At 46.9% G+C, this 22,379-nt stretch overlaps 1 protein-coding gene and 1 non-coding gene across 2 annotated transcripts; one reads left to right on the top strand and one right to left on the bottom strand.

Annotated features, from left to right (window-relative positions):
- Positions 1–6,407: 6,407 nt before the first annotated feature.
- PXMP4 (peroxisomal membrane protein 4) lies at positions 6,408–20,536 on the bottom strand. Its single transcript, XM_055307967.1, has 4 exons — positions 20,314–20,536; positions 17,779–17,841; positions 14,008–14,206; positions 6,408–9,205 (listed from the first exon to the last, which is right to left on the bottom strand). Exons 1-4 carry the CDS (start codon positions 20,424–20,426, stop codon positions 8,942–8,944), a joined length of 639 nt encoding a protein of 212 aa, XP_055163942.1. The 5' UTR covers positions 20,427–20,536; the 3' UTR covers positions 6,408–8,941.
- Positions 13,633–13,739, top strand: LOC129498755 (U6 spliceosomal RNA). Its single transcript, XR_008662197.1, has one exon. It is a non-coding gene; the product is annotated as a U6 spliceosomal RNA (small nuclear RNA).
- Positions 20,537–22,379: the final 1,843 nt, after the last annotated feature.

The following is a 22,379-nucleotide window of genomic DNA, read 5'->3' as shown; positions in this document are numbered from 1 at the left end:
TCCCTGACTGACGGTTTGCTGTCCCTGGAGATGTTCTGTCCCTGTGCCAGTTCTGGCTGTGTCTGAACACAGGGCTCTTCCCCATCTGAGAGGCCATCAAGCATAGGAGCGAGCCTTAGGAGTGAGGCTGACCCCAACCACATGGCGTGGCTGGATGACCTCTAGTAGGTGATTTACGCTCTCCAAGAGCTTTGCTTGCCCCATCCATAGAACAAGGAGCAAAGCCTCCTTACAGGATGCATGTCAGAGTTAAATGAGAAAACAAGCAGATTTGCAAACTGTCCCACAGGTATCATTTAATTTGTCTGCAGAGTTTGGCGTGTGTGTGTGTGTGTGTGTGTGTGTGTGTTGTTTTTGTTTTTTTCTGAATTGTGAATTAGTTTCAAATTTTCTTAAATTGTGAAATGCCGTATCAAAATTCAACTATCCGACTTTCCTTTAAGACAGGAATATCTGGCAGTACTAGCCAGGCCGTCAGAGCGCTGAGTGCTGTGCCCTGTTTAGCCAGAGTCTTGACCCTCTAGGCCACCAGAGGCCCTGCCTGGCTCGCCTCACTCCATGACCTTGCTTGCCCTGCCATTCCAGGCACCTGAATTTGCAATCCCCAACGCCTGTGCCTGGCCAGGGGTAAGCGCCCCACAAATGGTTACTACTGGCAATATTCTTAGGGCCGAAGAACTAACCAGCACCTTCACAGCTCCTCTGCGTTGCAGGTAACTAAAGAGAAGACATGGGCATGGAAAAGGAGGAAAAGTGGGCATTCGTAGTGCCATGGGAGACATGGGGCATGGTGCCAGCCAACAGCTGCCTGTGTGGCCTTGGCTAAGTCCTTGGCTACCAATCAGTCCATATGTTCAGTAGGGTATGGGCCAGAGGGTCCAGTCTAGTGTAAGTGGTCTCAGGTCGATAAGCCGTCCTCCTTCCCCCAAAACCCCGTTACTCACTGAACTCATGCTCTGGGAACCTCTCTTTTCACCAAGGCTCACCTGGTGCCACTTCCATTCTCTGCATCACCCCAACCTCTGAGATGGGATTCTGCTTTTCCAAGGAAAGGAGGAGAAACAGACATAGTAGCTGTGCTTGCCCAGACTAGGGCCCCACAGTCAGTAAGGGACCCTTAGAGCAGAGGGACTCTGTTTCAGCTATAAAGGGAGAATGATAACAATAATGTTTACCGGATAGGGTTGTGGGGACATGAAAGTGCTTAGAACAGTGCCTGGTGCAGAGAGAGCGCTCAGTAAATGTCAGCTGCTATTAGGAATCAAAGAGAAGTTACTGAAGCAGCTTGCTCACATCTCCTCTCCAGGCGGCGAGGAAGCAAGGAAAACTGTTCTAGAGAGGCTGCAGAAAAGATGAATTTTCATGAAGCAATCCTTGCACTGTCCCCCATCCCCTGGGCACAGGTAGACACAAAGATATGGAGAAAAATATGTTCAGAGAGCAATGAAGTGTGTAGATGTAGTGACCCCATATTCCATAGATTCTAAGACCATCCCCCCCTATTTTAATATCTCTGAAATTGAGGTGCATCAGACTATGGCATGTCCTAAATGTAGTTGGTAGCTCTTTTTCTCTCTTAGGGGCTCAAAATAATGTTGTAGCTCATCTTTGATGGTGCCTTAGAGGTAATGAGACCTAGTGTACAAAATGCACCGGGCATGGTGCCTGCTATGTCACAAGCCCTCAGATTATTCTCATGATCTTCAGCATCACCAGCACATTCGAGGTTGGCCATGGCAGCTTTTTCTTCCTTTTTCTCGTTTTCTCCCTGACACCTGCTGACCTGCATTTGGTCCTGGGGTTGACGGGCACATGGCAAATGCAGTTAGGGAGAGGAGGACAGAGGGTTCAGGATAGGAAGAGAAAGGCTTTTTATAATATATTAAGATATTCAGAGAGGAGGAGCCATGGATTTTTTTGTTGTTGTTGTTAAAAAAAAAAAAATCCCTGCTGGAAGCCAGAGTTATATATATGCCAAACAGGCCAGGAAACCCAGCAGGCCTCCTGGAGCTGGCAATGAACCGAATCAGGGGCATTGTGTCCAGGCCACTGGCTGGCTGAGGGGGCATTGTTAGGGCCTGGCCCTGTCTGGGAAGAGGGGGCTGGAGGGGGCAGGGGGAGTGTGTTCCCATGACTCCCTGGGGAGTAACAACAATTGGGGCCAGCTGGGAAGCCCGCATGCCAGGGGCCCCAGGGCTATAGGGGGCTGAAGCAGCAAGGGGGGGCAAGGTCAGGGCTTCCCTTTCTCAGGTGGGGGGGTGAGGCCTAAGGAGGGGGAACACGGGGGTCATTCACTACACCCCTCTTCCTCACCGCCCCCAGCCCTGGGCCACAGAGTCTCTCCAAATTACACCCCATATGTGCCCACTTCGCTCTACCTCATAAGCCCACTCTGGTCCAAACAGCCATGTTCTCTCACACAGACCCCCGCATGGCTCCCTTACTGGATCCTTGCTGCCAGCCTGGCTCCCCTACACCCTTCTCCACTTGTAGTGAGAAGAATCCTTCCAAAATGTAAAGCACATCACATCCCTCCCGTGCTTAAACCTGCCAAAGGCTGCCCAGAACACTTAGAAGAAAACCCAAACTACTTACTCGGGCCCACAAAGCCTTCCTGATAGGCCCAGCCAGCTTCTTAGCCTCCATTTCCAGCCCTCCAGCACACCCCCACCATTCTGTCCCAGCCACACAGGCCTCCTGCCAGGCCCTGGAATGCTTTCAGCTGGTTCCCTCTGCACACTTTGCAGATCCTGTGCTGGAAACACCCTTCCTCTGTATCTTTGCATGGCTCTCTCCTCTTCATGGGTCTCAGGGAGGCCTTTCCTGGAAAATAGACCCTCTTGTTCTCTCCCCTTCCAAGTCATTCTATTACAGTGCCCTGTACTACTGACTTCAGAGAACCCGCTATTCTCCAAAATTATCTTATTTTTGTATTCATGTGTCAGCCTTCCCAGGCTGGACTGTAAGTCTCTGGTGGGCAGGACCCGACTCTTTCATTGCTGGGTCCTAGCGCCCGATATCACTGGTTGCTTGGTACTTCGTAAGGACTCAGCCAATATCAGCCAGTATTTTTATTATTCCTGTGATCAGGGCATGACAGCTGCCATGTGGTCAGGCTGGGAAGGTCAGTCTCAAGCAAGTTCTGAATCTGTGATCCATGAACCCAAGTTCCAGGAACTTAGACAGAAAAAAAAAATTACACCTATATATTCACCAGCTTCTGACTACAATGTAACATCTACTTGCACTTCAGGCAGGCACTAGACCAGAGGCCTATTAACAGCAACAGAAACCACAGCTACTTCCATGCCCTGTCACAGCTGTTGCAGGGTCTTGAGATATGTTTATGTCTAGGGCACCTGTGGAATCATGACACTTTTAGACCTGCCAATATTTATTTAGCATGTAAAAAAAAAGTATAATATTTATAATTATCTCAAGTCAATATAATTCTTGTCTTTGTAATCCTATGTTTGTTTGTTTGTTTGTTTGTTTAGAGATTGGGCACCCTTGAGCAGTGGAGGGGGGGGGAGAGGGGCAGAGGGAGAGAATCTTAAGCAGATTCAATGCACAAGATGTGGGGCTTGATCTCATGACCTGAGCTGAGATCAAGTGTCAGACACTTAACCAACTGAGCCACCCAGGGGCCCCCTATGTATTTTATTACTGAGTTTTAAAAACAGCATTTTGAGAGGGGTCCATAGCTTTCACCAGATGCCAAAGGGGTTCATGACACAGACTAAAAAGACCACCTAAAAAGGAGAGTCTTAAAAGAGCCGATGTGGTCTGGCCCTGGTCCTTCTGTCAGCAGACACCAAGCACACAGGGAGAGCCTGAAGAAGCCTGGAAAAGCAATGAGAACATGGTTTCCGACAGAGACCCTGTGACCTACATTTCCATTTTGCTTGGTTTCCTGTCTTGTTTATGAAATCGTGACATCTACAAAGCTCTGGGTGCAGAGTCCTGGTACAGAAAGCAGGGAGCCCTCGGTTAGGAAGCCCTCTCTGAAAACAATGCTCAGAAGAGAGTCCAGCTTTCTCTCCATCCCCCAGCTGGGCCCATGCAGCCTGCAGCTCACATGAGCAAGTCCTACAGGAGACCCTCTGGTTACAATGAAACCCCTCTCACCTGAAATACTCTTTAGGGCTGAAGTAAGACACACTCTCTCCCTATCCATTTGGAACATGACAAGGGAAGGAAAAAAAATAACGTTTCGTTTTATAAATACCCCCTAATTCGTTAAAGAAAGCAACTCATCTGGAGCCACAGATTGTGGTGATGTGGGGTACACTCTGGGAGGTGGAGTTGCTGCACAATGTTCTGGTTTAGCAGGGCATCACGTTCAAAGCCTGATTCTTATGAACCCAAGTGAACAATGGAGAAAAAAATGTCATCTCCAGGATTCTTTCTGGGGCCTGAGATGGGAAAGGCAGGAGCAGGGAGCATCACAGGAGGCAGTTTCTTGGCATCTCTACCTGTCAATCATTGCTATCACATGGGCTCACTGAATAATCTCTAATTTGGGAGTGGAGCAGCAGAAGGTCCCCAAATTAACCTCACTTTTGTCCTTTCCATTTCACTTGGAGCTCCATGGGCCTGAATGTCTGGGGTCATCGACAGTAAGGCTCCAGATATCTAGAGCAGTTCATCTCACACACTGATGGTAGTAAGAACCTGACTGAGATATTCGAGTCAGGGGTGGAGCTGCGGTGGGAGCCAGCTCAAAGAAAGGACTCACTTTCATTTTAGACTACTGACTGAAGAGAAACTGAACATGCAGAGGGCAAGGAAGAAATGCCAAAGACTAGTTGAGATGACAATGCAATGTAAACACTTCTCAGAAGACAGGAGCACCTGGCTGGCTCAGTCGGTGGAACATGTAACTCTTGATCTTGGGGTTGTGAGTTTGAGCCCCACATTGGGTGTAGAGATTACTAAAAACTAAAGTCTTTAGGGGCCCCTGGGTGGTGTAGTTTGGTTAAGTGCCCAACTCTTGATTTCAGCTAGGGTAGTGATCTCAGGGGTGTGGGATGAAGTCACATATTGGGCTCTATACTCAGTAGGGAGTAGGCTTCAGATTTTCTTTGCCCCTCCCCCACTTGCATTCTTTATCTCATAAATAAATAAATAAATCTTAACCGAAAATCTTTAAGGCTGCCTGGGTGACTTAGCCAGTTAGGTATCTTTTTTTTTCTTTTTAAGATTTTATTTATTTATTCATGAAAGACATGGAGAAAGAGAGAGGCAGAGACATAGGCAGAGGGGGATCCCTGGGTGGCGCAGCGGTTTGGCGCCTGCCTTTGGCCCGGGGTGCGATCCTGGAGACCCGGGATCGAATCCCACATCGGGCTCCTGGTGCATGGAGCCTGCTTCTCCCTCTGCCTGTGTCTCTGCCTCTCTCTCTGTGACTATCATAAATAAATAAAAATCTAAAAAAAAAAAAAAAAAAAAAAAAACAGACATAGGCAGAGGGAGAAGCAGGCTCCATGCAGGGAGCCCGATGTGGGACTCGATCCTGGGTCTCCAGGATCATGCCCTGAGCTGAAGGCAGACGCTCAGCCACTGAGCCACTCAGGTGTCCTGGCATCTGACTCTTGATTTCAGTTCAGGTCTTGATTTCAGGGTTGTGAGTTTTATAAGAAAAAAAAAAAGTAAAATAAAGATAGGTGGCTGTGCACAGAATATCTCAGAAAGGCTGCACTAGAAAGTGCTGATAATGAGTGCCCCTGGTAAAAGAGGGAGTTTGGGGGTGGAGCTTGGATGTAGGAGGAAGCCTGACTTTTTCTTGTGATACACCTTTTGTACTATGTAAGTTCTGTACTGTACAGGAGGTATTGATTAAAAATTATTTTTTGCAGTCTTGAATGTCAGAAGACTTCATAGGAATGTGGCAGGTGCTAAGTAAACACGTAAACCATTGTACTATTTCAGGACCTAGCATTTATAGAGTGCCTACTGTGTGCCAAGGGCCCTTTGGCAACACCCGTTTTACAGATCTTAGGAAATGGAAGCTCAGCTAGGAAGGAGCCAAGTGGGGACTCCTCCCAGGTCTGCTGGAAGCCAGAGCTCTGCTCCTCAGCAAGGACCACACAGCCTTGCTCCCTGGAGTGAGCAGTTGGAGGCACCAGATGCTCTGGCAGGATCCAGAGAGATGCCATCTGTGAGGGAAACCTATTCTTAGAGAGCAGAGACAGTCGGTGGTGCAGCCCCCCGCAGCAGTGGGGGACACTGGGCAGGCAGAGAGCCAAGGCTCTACCTTCAGCTGAGAAAGAGGAGAGGCTAAAAGCAGGGGCTACTCAGTTCTTAGGACCACCCTTCCTCCTATGTTTGGATGCTATATTAGAAATAACAGCAAACATTTATTGAGTGCTTACTTTATACTCATCACATTGTTTAATCCACCAGACCATCCTGTGAAGTGAGTGATATTAGCATGCCTATTTTATAGATGAAGAAACAGGGGTACAGAATGGTTAAGTCACTTGCCCGAGTGAACAAGGCTGAGCTCAGGCACACCTGCTCCAAAGCCTATGTCCATAACCCCCACCTACTCTCAGCTTGCTGCACCAGAGGCCAATTTTAGTTTGAGTTTCCTCAATAACAGACCCCAAGACAAGGATTTCAGTACAAGTGGTTTATTTGGGAAGTGGTCCCATGTTAGGGGCATGAGCAAGACAGGGAAGGGGGGCTAGTTATCAAGCAAGTGACCATTGCAGGCAGCCATAGTTCATTCCTGCTGGGGAACTCTGTGAGCCAGTGTGGAGCACGCACCTCAGAGTTATCGGATGTGTTAATCCTCCAGACCTGCTGTGGGTGCCAGAGCAGGTGCCAGTGGCAAGCGAGAGCCCTCAGGCAGAAAGATATAGTAGTGGCAGTTGGAAAAGTTGGCTGGTGTGCAGCAAAGCAGTAAGCTAGAGGGGATTGGGTGGAGCACCTCCAGCATCTGCTTGCTGATGGCCACCTCCTTCCTCCCCAGGACCTTGGGATTCTCCAAGCATGCAGCACAACATAATGGCTGAGAACACTGCTGTTAGAATCAGACATAATCCCATCGTGATGACCTAACAGGTCTGTGACTCAGTTTCCTCATTTGTAACGGGATGACAGTTGGCTGCATATCATTCCCTACTACCTTGTTACTCCAGGTATGGCTCAAACCGGCAGCACCAACAGCCTGTGAGAAACACAGAATCTCTGGCCCCACTCCAAACTCACTAAGTCAGAATCTACACTTTAATAAGAACACCAGTGACTCATGTGCACATTTCTACTAGTACTTTCTAAAAAGAGACTGAAGTATTCCTACTAGACCAAATTGGTGGGCCATGGACCAAATCTTCCTGGAGACCTGTTTGATTTGTCCGGCGCAGTGATCTTAAAAATCAGACTGGCACGTGAGTCTCCAGTTCCCCATGCTGCCATCACTTCCTAATGCACTGCATTTTCTTTTCTTTTAAGATTTTATTTATTCATGAGAGACACAGAGAGAGAGAACAGCAGAGAGGGAACAGGCTCCATGCAAGGAGCCCAACCTGGGACTTGATCCAGGACCCCAGGATCATGCCCTGGGTGGAAGGCAGGCGCTAAACCACTGAGCCACCCAGGGATCCCCTGCACAGCATTTTCATTTATGGACCTTGCCAGACCCCTCTGGGCATCTGAGTTTGCAGCCTCCTCTGAAACTCATCCTATAACCAGCTAATATTTGCATAGCATAGCTTAGGTTTCTAAATTTAACATAAGGCACTGGAAAAAAAAAAAAGGGTTTTGAACCCAGACAGCTCTGGGTTTAAACCCTGATTTGGCTATCATAATGGTTGTATTATCTTGGGCAAGTTACTTCCCGCCTCTGACCCTCAGTGTCCACATCTGTGAAATGAGGATCAAAATACCTAACTGCGAGGTCATTGTATGGGTTGAAAATATCTGCAAAGCACCTGGGGGGGAAGTAGGAGCTCACTAAATTGAAGTAATTAGTAGTAGCAGCTCTTATAATTATACAAGTCCAATGTGGACACTGGATGTGTATTAGGATTATCCTCATTTTACACGAAACTAAGGCTCTGAGAGGTTAAAAATCTTCCCCAAGGTCACACAGTAGTGGAGTGAGGACTCAAACTCATACCCCCTAGCTCTATATCTGCACTGTCCACTAGAATTTTCTGCAAGGATGAATGTGTTCCATATCTGTGTTATCCAATATGGTAGCCACTAGCCACACATGGCTACAGAGCACTTGAGATATGGCTGGTTCCAATTGAGACACACTCTAAGTATATACCACATGCCTGATTCTGAAGACTCAGTACAAGAACAAAGGATATAAAATATCTCTAATTTTTATATTAATTTTTATGTTAAAATAATATTTTAGAAATCCTGGGTTAAAATATATAAGTAAGATTAATCTCACCTGCTTCCTTCTGCTTTTTTTTTCACGTGGCTACTAAGGAAAATTTCGATTACATATATGGATCACGCTATGCTTCCATTAGACAGTGGAATCCTAGAGTGTCTCTAATAGAACACCACCTGAGCCGAGGAATTTAATATTTTCTAAAAACATACTTGCAACCTTCTGCCCACAAGCAAGGAGCCCTGTTCCATAGAATGGTCGAAGACCGTACCCACCAGAAAGAGACTTCAGGGCCCTCCTCTGAGCTCGATGACCCCTGACACCCAGAGGGGGTGGTTTTCCCTGGTCTCACAGTAGCCAGCAACACAGCTAGAATCACGTCCAAGGCTCCATAGCCCTATTCACCATTCAAGAGTACCTAATGGGATGTGGAAATCAGTGCTTTTGCTTCAGCAAATGGAACCCTGGGACAATATAAGTTGGAGTCCAAGAATCGTGATCTTGAGAAGGAAGGATCCTTTGGGATGATTCACCGATGGAGCCAATCTCGAGTGAAGAAGCCCCCATCAGCACCTTAGGGCCATGTTATTTTGAGGGGAGGCTCTTGTTGTAGAGGAGGAAATCTGAGATGTCATGCCATACATTGCTATCCTGGTACAGGTATGTCATGGAGGACTGCAGTGAGGGCTGCAGAGTGGGCCGATGGTACTCAAAGAGCCACAGCACCAGCCCCCACACGACTGCGGTGAACAGACGGAATAGGTCCCACCTGGGTTCAGGAATGTAGCCCTTCTCCATGCCCAGGCGGCATAGAGCAAACAGGACTCGTGAGAGCAGGTACATGTTGATCTGCAGGGAGGGAATGACAGAGGATTATGGGAGGGCACAGCCACTGGGAACCTTCTGCCCAACCCCTGGAGGTACTGGAGCATCTACTGCACACTGGGTCAGTGTCTTTCTTTTCTTTCTTTCTTTCTTTCTTTCTTTCTTTCTTTCTTTCTTTCTTTCTTTCTTTTTCTTTCTTTCTTTCTTCTTTCTTTCCTTTCTTCCTTCCTTCCTTTTTTCTTTCTTCTTTCCTTCCTTCCTTCCTTCCTTCCTCCCTCCCTCCCTCCCTCCCTCCCTCCCTCCCTCCCTCCCTCCCTCCCTCTCTTTTTAGTTTATTTATTTATTTTAGTAATCTTTACACCCAATGTAGAACTCAAACCCATGGCTCCAAGCTCAGGAGTCTCATGTTCTTCCAACTAAGCCAGCCAGGAACTCCTAGATCAGTGTTTTTCAAAGCTAGTATGCAAGAAGATTTGAAGTGGTAGGTAGTAGGTATTTTAAAGATTTTTTAATTTATTCATTTGAAGGAGAGAGAGAGAGGGAAAGAGAGAGAAAGAGAGAGAGAGAAAGAGAGAGAGAGAGAGAGAAGGGGGAGTGGAGAGGCAAAGAGAGGAAAGAATCTTAAGCAGGCTCCATGCCCAGCGCAGAGTGTGACACCAAGGCTTAATCTCAAGACCCTGAGATTGTGACCTGAGGCAAAATCAAGAGTCAGATGCTCAACCAACTGAGCCACCCAGGCACCCCTGTAGTAGATATTTTATAATGTTGCTATTTATTTCTATAATTATCATTCTTGTTCATTAAAATGTTTAGAAAATGAATATATTTACATGGTTCAAAACTGAAAGGTAGGGGCACCTAGTGGCTTCAGTGGTTGAGCATCTGCTTTTGGCTCAGGTCGTGATCCTGGGGTCCTGGGATCGAGTCCCCCATCGGGTTCCTTGCATGGAGCTTGCCTCTTCCTCTGCCTGTGTCTCTGCCTCTCTCTGTGTCTCTCATGAATAAATAAATAAAATTTTTAAAAAAAGCAAAGCAAAACAAACAAACAAAAAAAAACTGAAAGGTAACCAGACACCAAAAACCACGATCTACAAAAAAAAAATTTATTTTATTTTATTTTATTTTTTTTCAAAAAAAAATTTTAAATTGACAAATTGGGGATCTCTGGGTGGCTCAGTGGTTTAGCACCTGCCTTTGGCCCAGGGCCCGATCCTGGAGAACTGGGATCGAGTCCCACGTCGGGCTCCCTGCATGGAGCCTGCTTCTCCCTCTGTCTGTGTCTATGCCTCGCTCTCTCTCTATGTCTATCATGAATAAGTAAACTTAAAAAAAATAAAAATAAAAATAAATAAAATTGATAAATTGGATCTCATCAAAATTTAAAATTGTTTGGTTGTGAAAGCCCATATGAAAAGGCTAAAAAGAGGGATCCCTGGATGGCATAGCGGTTTGGCACCTGCCTTTGGCCCAGGGCGTGATCCTGGAGACCCGGGATCGAATCCCACATCGGGCTCTCGGTGCATGGAGCCTGCTTCTCCCTCTGCCTGTGTCTCTGCCTCTCTTTCTTTCTTTCTCTCTCTCTCTCTCTCTCTATCATAAATAAATAAAAAAAATTTTAAAAAAATTAAAAAAAACATTCCATTTGGTTTAAAAAAAAAGAAAAGGCTGAAAAGAAAAGCTGCAGCTGGGAGAAAATATTTACAAACACATATCTGACAAAAACTAGTATCTGGAATATATTTAAAAAAAACTCTCAAAACTCAATGGTAAAAAAAGAAACAATCCAATTAGAAAATGAGCAAAAGATGCAAACAGATGTTTGAACTGGTTCCACAGATGGAAAATAAACACATGTAAAGATGTTCCCTAATGTTTAGCCATTAGGGAAATGCAAATTAAAACCACAATGAGAAGCACTACACACCTATCAAAATGGCTAAAAAAAATGTGATAAACCAAATGCTGGTTAGGATGTGGAGGAAATGGATCATTTGTATATTCCTGATGGAAATGTAAAATAGTACAGTCACTCTGGAAAATACATTGGCAGTTTCTTAAAAAATTAAACATGCAGGGGGATCCCTGGGTGGCTCAGCGGTTTAGTGCCTGCCTTTGGCCCAGGGCGCGATCCTGGAGTCCCGGGATCGAGTCCCACGTCGGGCTCCTGGCACAGAGCCTGCTTCTCCCTCTGCCTGTGTCTCTGCCTCTCTCTCTCTCTCTCTCTCTCTCTCTCTCTGTGTCTATCATGAATGAATGAATTAATTAATTAATTAAACATGCAGGGATGCCTGGGTGGCTCAGTGGTTAAGCATTTGCCTTTGGCTCAGGGCATGATCCTAGGGTCCAGGATTGAGCCCCATATCCGGCTCCTTGCAGGAAGCCTGCTGCTCCCTCTTCCTGTGTCTCTCATGAATAAAGAAGTAAAATCTTAAAAAAAAAAAAACATGCACGGAGGGTGCCTGGCTGGCTCAGTAGGTAGAATGTGCAACTCTTGATCTCAGAGTTCTGAGTTTGAGCCTCACATTGGGTATAGAGATTATGTAAAGATAAAAATCTTAAACAAAATTAAACATGTATGTATCATATGACCCAGCAATTGCACCCTTGGGCATTTATTCCAGAGTAACAAAAACCTATGGTCACCCTAAAACTTGTACAAGAATCTTCTTAGCTGTATTTCTAATAGCCAAAAGCTGGAAACAACCCAGTTGTCCTTCAGTAAGTGAAGGTTTTACCAAAGAGTGGTGCATCCCTCCCCTGGAATGATCTATGGATACACACACACAACCTGGATGAATCTCGAGGGAATTATGCTGTGTGCAAGAAGCCAGTTCCCAAAGGTTACATACTGTAATGACTCTACTTATATAACATTTTTGAAATGACAAAATTTTAGAAATGGAGGTCAGAGTAGTTGTTGCCAGGGGTCAGGGAAAGGAAGGAAGAGAGAGGGAGATGGTATGACCAGGATTCCTAGCCCTTGGAAGTTCTTAGCCCAGGGCTCACTTGCTTGCTAGCTTTCTTCCTTTCTCCTTCTTTTTTTTTTTTTTAAGATAGATTTATTTATTTATTTATTTATTTATTTATTTATTTATTTATTTATTTATTTATTTATGTATTTATTTATTTAATTTGACAGAGAGAAAAAGCATAAGTAGGCAGAGTGGCAGGCAGAGGGAGAGAGAGAAGCAGACTCCCGGCTGAGCAAGGAGCCCAATGTGGGGCTTGATCCCAAGATCCTGGGATCACAACCTGAGGTGAAGGCAGATGCTCAACCGACTGAGCCACCCAGGTGCCACTCCAACCAGTGACATTTTTAACAAAAAAGCAAACCTCGGGAAACTCAAAATACAAATTCTCCTATCTATAGATCCCACAGTTCTGTGGTAAGTAAATTTCAGATGTATTGACACGCGTAAGGAGATGTCTGAATGAAGATGTAGGCTAGTGTGTGTGTCCTGGCAAAAGGCTAGAGAGCCCCTAGATAGTGTCCACCTAGAGACTGGGGAAATCAAGACTGGTCCACCCACCCAACAGAGAGCTCTGCTCATGTTAAAAAGAAGGACAGATCGAAAGAAGGGTCTCGCAGACACATTATTCTGTGAAGAAAAAGAATAGTGTGATCTCATTGGTAGAAAACTCCTGGCATGTACAGACACAAGCACAGACAATTTCTGAAGGGCCACACAAGACACAGTTAAAGTGTTCCTGGACAGTGGCTTGACAATTGGAGGGGGATGGTAACGATCTTTTTAATATACTTTCTAATTTTATTGTGACCTACCCCCAAGCACTAGAAGCATGCCAGGCACACAGGGGGTGCTTAGTCTGTTTTTTTTTTTTTTTAAGATTTTATTTATTTATTCATGAGACACACACACACACACACACACACACACACAGAGGCAGAGACCCAGGCAGAGGGAGAAGCAGGCTCCATGCAGGGAGCCCGATGTGGGACTTGGTCCCGGGTCTCCAGGATCATGCCCTGGGCTGAAGGCAGGCGCTAAACTGCTGAGCCACCCCGGCATCCCAGTCTGCATTTTTTTAAATGTGAAAATGAAACATGATTCTTAGAATTTGAAAGTATTTCTAAATTTGAGGGAGGCAAAGAGAGGGGCTGCCAACTTTTCATGTCACCCAAGAAAAACTTTAAAACAAGTGTTTCATTTCACAAAAAAAAAAAGGGATTTTAACCCAGAAAACTGTCAGGATACAGAATAAGAGACCATCCTTTGAGTGCAATAAGTTTTGTTTTATGAAATTGTTACTCCAGAGTCATCTTTTTTTTTTTTTAAGTAAGCTTTATGCCTAACATGGGACTTGAACTCATGACTCTGAGATCAAGAGTCATATGCTCTACTGACTGAGCCAGCCACCCAAGTGCCCCCAGAGCCATTTTTTTTTCTTATTTCACTGCACAGTGTCTTTGTTTTTTAATCTTTGCTCCAGTGCTCACTTCAGCAGCATGTAGACTAAAATTGCAATGATACAGAGAAGATTAATATGGCCCTTGAGCAAGGATGACACAGAAATTCATGAAGCATTCCATATTTAAAAAAAAAAATCTTTGCTCCAGAGAACACCACATATATTGACTTGGGGAACCATGAATTTCAACAAGCTGTTTGGTTTACAGATGGTGAAACAGAGAGAAAGTGATCTTCCCAAGGTCACACAGGGACTGCTGGATCAAAGATCCTCAGATATGGAAGGGAGGAAAGAGCTCATCTTCTTTGACATTCACCCAAATTTTATACCTGGACCATGTGCCTCCCCACCCAGCCCCCTAAGCCCTGAGCCCTATCCTGGGGAAGGGTCTTTACCTGGCTGTTGATGTTATTGTTATCTCCAAACACCAGCAAGCTCCCGATGAAGGCAGCCAGGAACGAGTGCACCTGGTAGGTGTTGCCCTGCACATGGGACTGCAGGGCGCAGAGCCCCTTATAGGTGAACACAAAGCAGGCCAGGTTCCGGGAGTGAGTGTACGTGGTTTGCAGGATGGCCCACAGCTTGTCCTGGAAGCTGCACAAATACAGGGGGCCCCCATGAGCACAGACCCAACTGTTCCAGGGGCATTCACCCATTGGGCATGCAAACGTGAACCAGCAAAGAGCTCAGGCCGGGACTCACCCACCCCAGGCCTCTAGCCTCCATGTCCTCAGGGCTTATCCCCAACCAGATTTAGGCCTCGATTCCATGCCACTTCCTCAGAGAGGGCTTCCCTGACCATTCTGTCCCTTTCTCCTACTTTTCCTTCACAGCTCTTATACCAGCTGACATTAATATGCTTAATCCCTTCCCACTCCCACCCTACCCCAGTGTAAGCTACCAGAGAGTGGTGTCTATACCTGGCTTGTTGATCCCCAGGGCCCAGAACAGGGCCTGGCACATAGAAGGTGCTCAGTAAATGGGTTTTCTTTTTTGGCATGAGCAGGTGAAGACATGAATGAAGGAGTAAGGGAGAGCCTACTATGTACTGGAACTGGGGGTATGATTCTGAGGAAAAATGCTTGCTGCCTTCATAGGGTATGTGATCTAATGGGAGAGAAAAACATAAATAATCAGAGAAAAAAAAAATCACAGAGCAAGGGTCAAACTTGGACCTTGACCAGAGATGACCCTGGGATCTGAAGGATGAGGAGTCAATGAGGTCGAGAGGGGGAAAGGGACTGCATACCAGGCAGAGGGATCAGCAGGTACAAAGGTCCAGAGGAGAGACAGAGAGTGGGGAGTAAGGGGACAGAGAGAAACCATCAAGCCTAAGCAGAGAATGTGGGGAGAGTGGGGCCATGCTGTTTTGTCTTTATCCTGAGAAAAGTGCACTTTTTAAATTGGGAAAGGATTCTATTTATCCTTTAAAATTAAGTCACTAGGGGGAATTAGGAGAACACAGGGGAAGGGCAACGTGTACTCTGGGAGGTCAATTCAAGGATGATGCAACCAAGTGCTCTCAAGGATAGATGAGAACATTGAGGTGGGTCTATGTGGAAGTCTGCCAGGTGAGTGGAGACAGCCAAGAGTCAGATGGTTCTTGCCTCAGAGGAACATGTGCCCAGTGTTGCCAGTTTTCTTTTTTTTCTTAATCTCTCTTTTTTTTAAATAAACATTATGCCCAACCTGGGGCTCAAACTCAAAACCCCAAGATCAAGAGTCACATGCTGTACTGACTGACCCAGCCACATGCCTCTACTGTTGCCAGTTCTAATGAAAGAAAACTGGATTTCCCAGTTATTAAGTGTTGGTGCTAATCTTGCCTTCAAAATGTTTCTAGAGGGCACCTGGGTGGCTCAGTTGGTTAAATATCAGCCTTTGTCTCAGGTCAGGCTTTCATGATCTCAAGTTACTGCATCCTGGAATCCAGCTCTGCGTTGGGCTCCCGCCTCAGTGAGGAGCCTCCTTCTCCCTCTGCCCCTCCTCCTGCTCCTGCTCTCTGTCAAATAAATGAATAATAAAAAAAAAATATTAAGGGACACCTGGGTGGCTCAGCAGTTGAGCGTCTGCCTTCGGCTCAGGGCGTGATCTCGGGGTCCAAAGATTGAGTCCCACATCGTGCTCTCTGCAAATCTTTTTTATTTTTTATTTTTTTTAAAGGTTTTTATTTATTTATTCATGAGAGACACAGAGAATAGAGAGAAAGACAGACAGGCAGGCAGGCAGAGGGAGAAGCAGGCTCCATGCAGGGAGCCCGATGCAGGACTCGATCCCGGGTCTCCAGGATCATGCCCTGGGCTGAAGGCAGCACTAAACCGCTGAGCCACCTGGGCTACCCTAAAAATCCTTTTAAAAAAAATCTTAGGGGATCCCTGGGTGGCTCAGTGGTTTAGCACCTGCCTTCAGCCCGGGTTGTGATCCTGCATTGGGCTCCCTGCACAGAGCCTGCCTCTCTCTCTCTCTGTGTGCCTCTCATGAATAAATACATAAAATCTTTAAAAAAAAAAAAAGTGTTTCTAGAATTTTTTTTTTTCTAGAATCTGATCACTTCTCACCTAACTGCCACCACCAATGCCTGAGGAACCAGCATTGCTCACCTTGATCATTGCCTGTTTTGTTTACTGTTCTATCCTTAGTACATAGAACAGTGTCTGGCACATAGCAGATGTTCAATAAATATTTACCATTTGAATGAATGAGTTCAATTTTAAGAAAATGGAGGGTAGGGATGCCTGGGTGGCTCAGTGGTTGAGTGTCTGCCTTTGGCTAAGGGCGTGATCCTGGAGTCCCGGGATCGAGTCCTGCATTGGGCTTCCTGCATGGAGCCTGCTTCTCCCTCTGCCTGTGTCTCTGCCTCTCTCTGTCTCTCATGAATAAATAAATAAAATCTTAAAAAAAAATGGAGGGTAAAAAACAAAAATCAATGAATCAGGGGCACGTAGGTGGCTCAAGTGGTTGAGTGGTGTATCCCTTTGGCTCAGGTCTAAATCCCGGGGTTCTAGGATCAAGTCCTGCATCAGGCACCTTGCAGGGAGCCTGCTTCTCCCTCTGCCTATGTCTCTGCCTTTCTTTGTGTCTCTTATGAATAAATAAATAAAATATTTAAAAAGAAAATCAATGAGTCAATAAAAGCAAAAATACAAAAGCAGGGCCGAATTCCAGCCCCATGTTGGGTGTAGTGATTACTTTAAAAAAAAAAAAAAAAGCAATCCTGGGGCACCTGGGCAGCTCAGTTGATTAAGCATCTGACTTCAGCTCAGGTCATGATCTTGGGCTCCTGGGATTGAGCCTCGTGTAGGGCTCCCAGCTCACTCAGGAGTCTGCCTCTCCCTCTCCCTCGGCCCCTCCCCCGCTCACACTCTCTCTCAAATAAATAAATATAACCTTAAAAAAAAAAAAGAGCAATCCTTAAAAAAAGAAAAAAAAAGAGAGAGAGAGACAATCTTGCAGGCTGGATTTGGCTGATGGGCTATCCATGTGTGTTCCTTACAAGCTCCAGGTGAGGTTCTATACATTACAAACCGGGACAGAGTAGTTTCCGAGAAGTGCCGTGAGGACAACGTTATGAGGGATGGAGGAAGACCAAGAAGTCTGGGTGAGCGAGGTAGGTCACGGACAGTTTTCCCAAGGAAGCGATCCTCACATAACTGGTGTGGGTTGCCAGGAAGGAAATAAGGAAATAAAGGTGGGGTAGAAGAGGAAAGAGTATGCCTGGAGGGGGTTACTGCATCTGCAATGTGTGGAGGTGGAACGTGGCATGGCAGCAAGTCCTGGGTGCCAGGGGTGCTCCAGTGTGCAAGGGAATAGTGTAGGTTACAGTGGAGGCCAGGCAGCAGAGGGCCTTATGGTTGTTGTTTTTTTTTTTTTTTTTTTTAGTTTTTAATTCCAGCATAGTTAACATACACTATTATATTAGTTTCAGGTGTACAATAGAGTGATTCAATACTAGTCGCAGAAGGCCTCTTAAGGAATGAAGCTAGGCTTCTCTGGGGGACAGTGGGAGCCAGGGTGGTTTTTGAGCATGAATCAGAGTCATACTTAAGGAGATGGTGGTGTCAGGTGGACAGGCTAGACCTAGGTAGGAAGCTAGTTGCAGGTGTCCTGCTGCTGAGGGCTGACCGGACTCTCCCCCAGCCTGAGAGGTGTGCAGAGGGGGTGGGTACCTGCCACTCCGGAAGAGAAGGGTCATGACCAGCGCGTGAGGGGCCCGGATTTTGGCTCCATAGCTGTAGAAACGAAAGGAAACAGTTACTACAGCATCACTGCCTCACATTTTCTTTCTGGGCTCTCTGACTCCTTGTCCCCCGCTCTAGCCCTAATCCTAATGTTACCCTGGAAGGGGAGATAATGCTGGCCTTCAAGTTAGATCTGGGTTCAAATCCCAGCTCTGACACATTGGGGAGGGGGACGCGGGGGCTCAGCCTTGCTATTTAACTTCTCTGAGCCTCAGTCTGCCTAACAGCAAAAGAGGACGTCCAGCTAGAGGGCTGGTTATAATTTAAATGAAAGGCGACAATGTGTGTCAAAGGCCTCCACTGTCCCCACCCAACTGGAGTTGTTCCCTCAGTTCCACCCTGACTTTCCCAGTAGAGTCAGACTCATCTTTTTAAAACTTAAATCATATTACATCCCAACTTAAAAGCTGCCTATACTTTTCCAGTACTCAGAATAAAATCCAGTCTCCTCCCACAGCCTTGAAAGTGCTGCAGGATTTGGCTCCTGCTTGCTTCTCCTACCTCTCACACCTCTCTTCTGTTCAAGCCCCATGGCCTTCCTGGAGCTCCTCTGACCTGCCAGTTCTCCCCTGCCTCTGGGCAGGCTGTTCCCTCCGCCCAGACTGCTCCTTCTTACTCCTCATGTAGCCACCAAGTCCTCAGTCTTCCAGTCTCAGCTGGCACCTCTATGGAGGCTCCTTACCCACCAGACAAGGTGAAGGCAATATTTTCATTGCCACGGAGCTCCAAGCTTCTCTGCAGCATTTTACACTCTGGATCATTTCTGGAAAGTTCTATCTTTTGCTTGGTCAATCTTAAAGTTAACGAAGTTCCTAAAGCAGTTGCTGAGTAACATTGTACTTCCTTCTACCTGTTCAAAATGTATTTCTTTCCAACTATTATACACAAGAGGACCTCAGCTTTGTAAAAATGGATTTAAAGGGACGCCTGAGTGGCTAGGTGTTGAGCACCTGCCTTCGGCTCAGGGTGTGATCCTGGAGTCCCAGGATAGAGTCCCACATCGGGCTCCCTGCATGGAGCCTGCTTCTCCCTCTGCCTCTGTCTCTGCCTCTCTCTTCTGTATCTCTCATGAATGAATAAATAAAATCTTTTAAAAAATGGATTTTAAAAAAAGACTGGAAGGAAATATACCACAACATTGTTAGCCATGTTCCCTGAGCTATAGGAATATGGGAATTTACAATTGTCCTTTTAAAACTTTTCCATATTTCCAAAATGATCTGTAACGGTTAAGCACTGCTTTTAAAATTAAAATAATTGAGGGGCGCCTGGGTGGCTCCATAAGTTGAATGTCCAACTCTTGATTTTGGCTCAGGTATGACCTCAGGGTGGTGAGATTGAGCCCCACACTCAGCACACTCAGAGGAGAGTCCGCTTGAGATTCTCTGTCCCTCTCTCTCTGCCCCTCCCCACCTGGTGCACGCCCCACCTGGTGCATGCCTTCTCTCTAAATAAGGGCACCTGGGTGGCTCTGCTGGTTAAGCACCTGCCTTTGGCTCAGGTCGTGACTCCGGAGTCCTGGGATCCAGCCCCCAATCAGGTTTCCTGCTCCCTAGGGAGCCTCCTTCTCCCTCTGCCTTCCCCCCTGCTTGTGTATTTTCTGTCAAATAAAATCTTAAAAACAAAACAAAACAAAACAAAAACCAGCACACAGATAGGTGGCCCCAAGGTTTGAAGAGAGGCAGTCCAGAGGCAGTCTCACCACCATGCCACAGTGCGACTAGCAAGTCAACTCCAAGAAGACACATCTTTGTTCGGTTTGTTTACTGTGCATCCCCTTTTAGCACAGTAGGCTCTCAATGAAAGATAGCTGTTATGCATGAGTTTTAAAGGAGGGGGACTTCCCTCCAGTTCCCAGCCACGTGAAATGACCCCAAGACCTCTTTTCCAGCAGATCTGATGGCCAGGGTGGAATCAATTTGCCCAACAAACATCTGTAGCTTCTTTTAGTCATTGTCACTCCTCAAGCTTATGCCCCAGGAGTTCCCCTGGCCGGATGGGGGGCTTAGAGCTAGAGCCATACAGATGAGGAGTGAGAAACGGGATGGGAGCCCACAAGCAGCTTAACGGTGGGAGCAGAGACAGAGGCGCCGCTGGCCTGCTAGATGCCAGTGGCCACTTCTCCTTGTGCAAAAGGGACCGTTGAAGCCAGACACACCCAAGATCATAAAGCAGGGTGGTGGGGAAGGTAGGCCCAAACGGGGATGAAAGGGCTGGCCTGGGAGGTGGTCAAGGCAAGTGGGCCAGGTTGCAAAGCATGGAGGACCCGAAACTGCCCCACCTGGGAAGGCGCACGGAACCCCAAATCCCCAGCGCCCACTGTGCAGATGGTGGGCTCCGAGGCCTGGAGACACGCTAGGGCTGCTCAAGAACACATAGCGTGGCGACGGGCCCAGGGTCCGCTGCTCGGACCCTAGCGGGACCCAGCCCCCCGCCCCCGCGCAGCCCCACGGCCCCACTCACACTGCCCCGTTCCGGAAGCCCTTAAGCATGGCCAGCGCGGCGTGGTACCGGCGCTTGCGCAGCAGCGCATTGACTGCATGGAGCAGAGCCTGCAGCTGCGGCGGGAGGGCCATAGCTCGGGAGGCGCGAGGGGTGCAGGCGAGCAGCAGGACCAGCACTGACAGCCCGGGTTCCGGCGGCGCAGCCCCGCAGCTCCCGGCCGAGCAGCCGCGTCTCGGCGCTCACAGGCTGCGTCTGCTGTCACTCTCACGGGAGAGCCGATCAGACGGCTCACGCGGGGCCCCGGAGGCTCGCACTGTCCCGAAGAGCGATCTGATGGGAAGGGAGGGAAAGCTGGTAACCAATCACAATGGGCTCCGCCCAACGCGCTCCGAGGGAGGTCAGAATCCCGCACCGGCGTCTTGTCCGACCCGGTAACCTGTTTCCAGCGTGCTTGGAAGGAGGTTTCTTGAAAGAGGAGCTGCCCTCCCTAGAATTAGGGGAGTGACCCCGAGAGGAGCCAGGACTCATCAACACAAGACAATTCTGGTTGGGTAACCGTGATCATAGCAAACTTCTTATTAGGTCATAAATAAAATGACACCTCAAGGGCTTCCATTTATTCTTCAAGTCCAAACTCCTTGCCACAGTCCACAAGAGGGACTATAACCTGGCCTCTCCCTCCTTCTCCAGACTCATATCCTGTTACTTGCCCCCTCATTCACTCCTCTCCAGCTAAATTGGCCTCCTTGCCATTCCTTGAGCAGGCCGAGAAGGCTCCTGTCTCAGCGCCTTTGCACCTGTTTCCCCGACCGGCATGCCTGACCCCCATGGTGGGCTCCTTCTCCATCTTCAGGTTTCAGATCAAATGCTACCTCTTCAGAGAGGGGTTCCTAGATGTCCCATCTAAAGAAGCACTGCCCTCTCTTTTATTTTCTTCATATAACTTTTCACTCTTTGAAATGGTTTGTTACAGGTCCATCGTCCATTGTCCCTACCAGGCTGTAAATTCCATGACCGCAGAAACCTTGTCTGTCTTGTTTTCTGCTGTAACCCCAGCACTTAGCACATGGTGGGTGTCCAACATGTACTTGTTGAAGCAATACAGTTTGGGGTTGACATCTTCCAGAGTACTGGTGGGTGGAATTTATGTGTGTCACTATGTGCAGTTGTCATTGGATAATTGCTACACGTTGAGCTGGGGAGCGGGGGCTCTGGCTTGAGAGGGTATCCCCTAGTACTTGGGCCATGTGGTATTTATCCATGATATTATTGCCTGGGTCAGTGTCAGATGATGGTGTCAGAGGTCAGTGAAGGATTATCCTTGGTCTATTTTATCACTGAAACTGGATTCTTTCTTTCTTTCTTTCTTTCTTTCTTTCTTTCTTTCTTTCTTTCTTTCTTTAATTCTTTTTGGTAATAGTGAACTAGTTTATTCAGTTAGTCTTTCATTTGAAAATAGTGGCAATGTTACATAAAATATAAAAAATATTCTCCTTGGAGATGCCTGGGTGGCTCAGTGGTTGAGTGGCTGCCTTTGGCCCAGGGCATGATCCTGGAGTCCTGGGATCAGGTTCTGCATCCGGCTTCCTGCATGGAGCCTGCTTCTCTCTCTGCTTGTGTATCTGCCTGTCTCTGTGTGTCTTTCATGAATAAATAAAGATCTTTTTAAAAAATAAAATAAAAAATCCTCCAAAAACACTGAAACAGGGATGCCTGGGTGGCACAGCAGTTGAACGTCTGCCGTTGGCTCAGGCTGTGATCCTGGGATCTGGGATCAAGTCTCACATTGGGCTCCCTGCATGGAGCCTGCTTCTCCCTCTGCCTATGTCTCTGCCTCTCTCTCTCTCTCTTTCTGTCTCTCATGAATAAATAAATAAAATATTTAAAAAAAACACTGAAACATTTGTAGGTGGCTGTCTTCTTCTTATCTTCACATGTTTCTTCCCTCTGTACATATCTGTGTCCAAATTTCCTTTTTATATAAGGACACCAGTCATACTGGATTAGGACTCACCTATATAACTTCATTTAAATACTTCTTTAAAGGCCCAATCTCCAAATACAGTCACATTCTGAGGTACTAG

This window comes from Nyctereutes procyonoides, unplaced genomic scaffold (genome assembly GCF_905146905.1).
Source record: "Nyctereutes procyonoides isolate TBG_1078 unplaced genomic scaffold, NYPRO_anot_genome, whole genome shotgun sequence".
Taxonomy (NCBI): domain Eukaryota; kingdom Metazoa; phylum Chordata; class Mammalia; order Carnivora; family Canidae; genus Nyctereutes; species Nyctereutes procyonoides.
Note: the sequence above shows the minus strand (reverse complement) of the source record. Positions and strands in the feature narration are given on the sequence as shown.

Coding starts and splice junctions, on each gene's coding strand:
- PXMP4 (XM_055307967.1), bottom strand. CDS start 20,426: ATGGCCCTCCCGCCGCAGCTGCAGGCTCTGCTCCATGCAGTCAATGCG. Junction 17,842..20,313: donor GGCTTCCGGAACGGGGCAGT/GTGAGTGGGGCC, acceptor TCGTTTCTACAG/CTATGGAGCCAAAATCCGGG. Junction 14,207..17,778: donor CTTCTCTTCCGGAGTGGCAG/GTACCCACCCCC, acceptor GTATTTGTGCAG/CTTCCAGGACAAGCTGTGGG.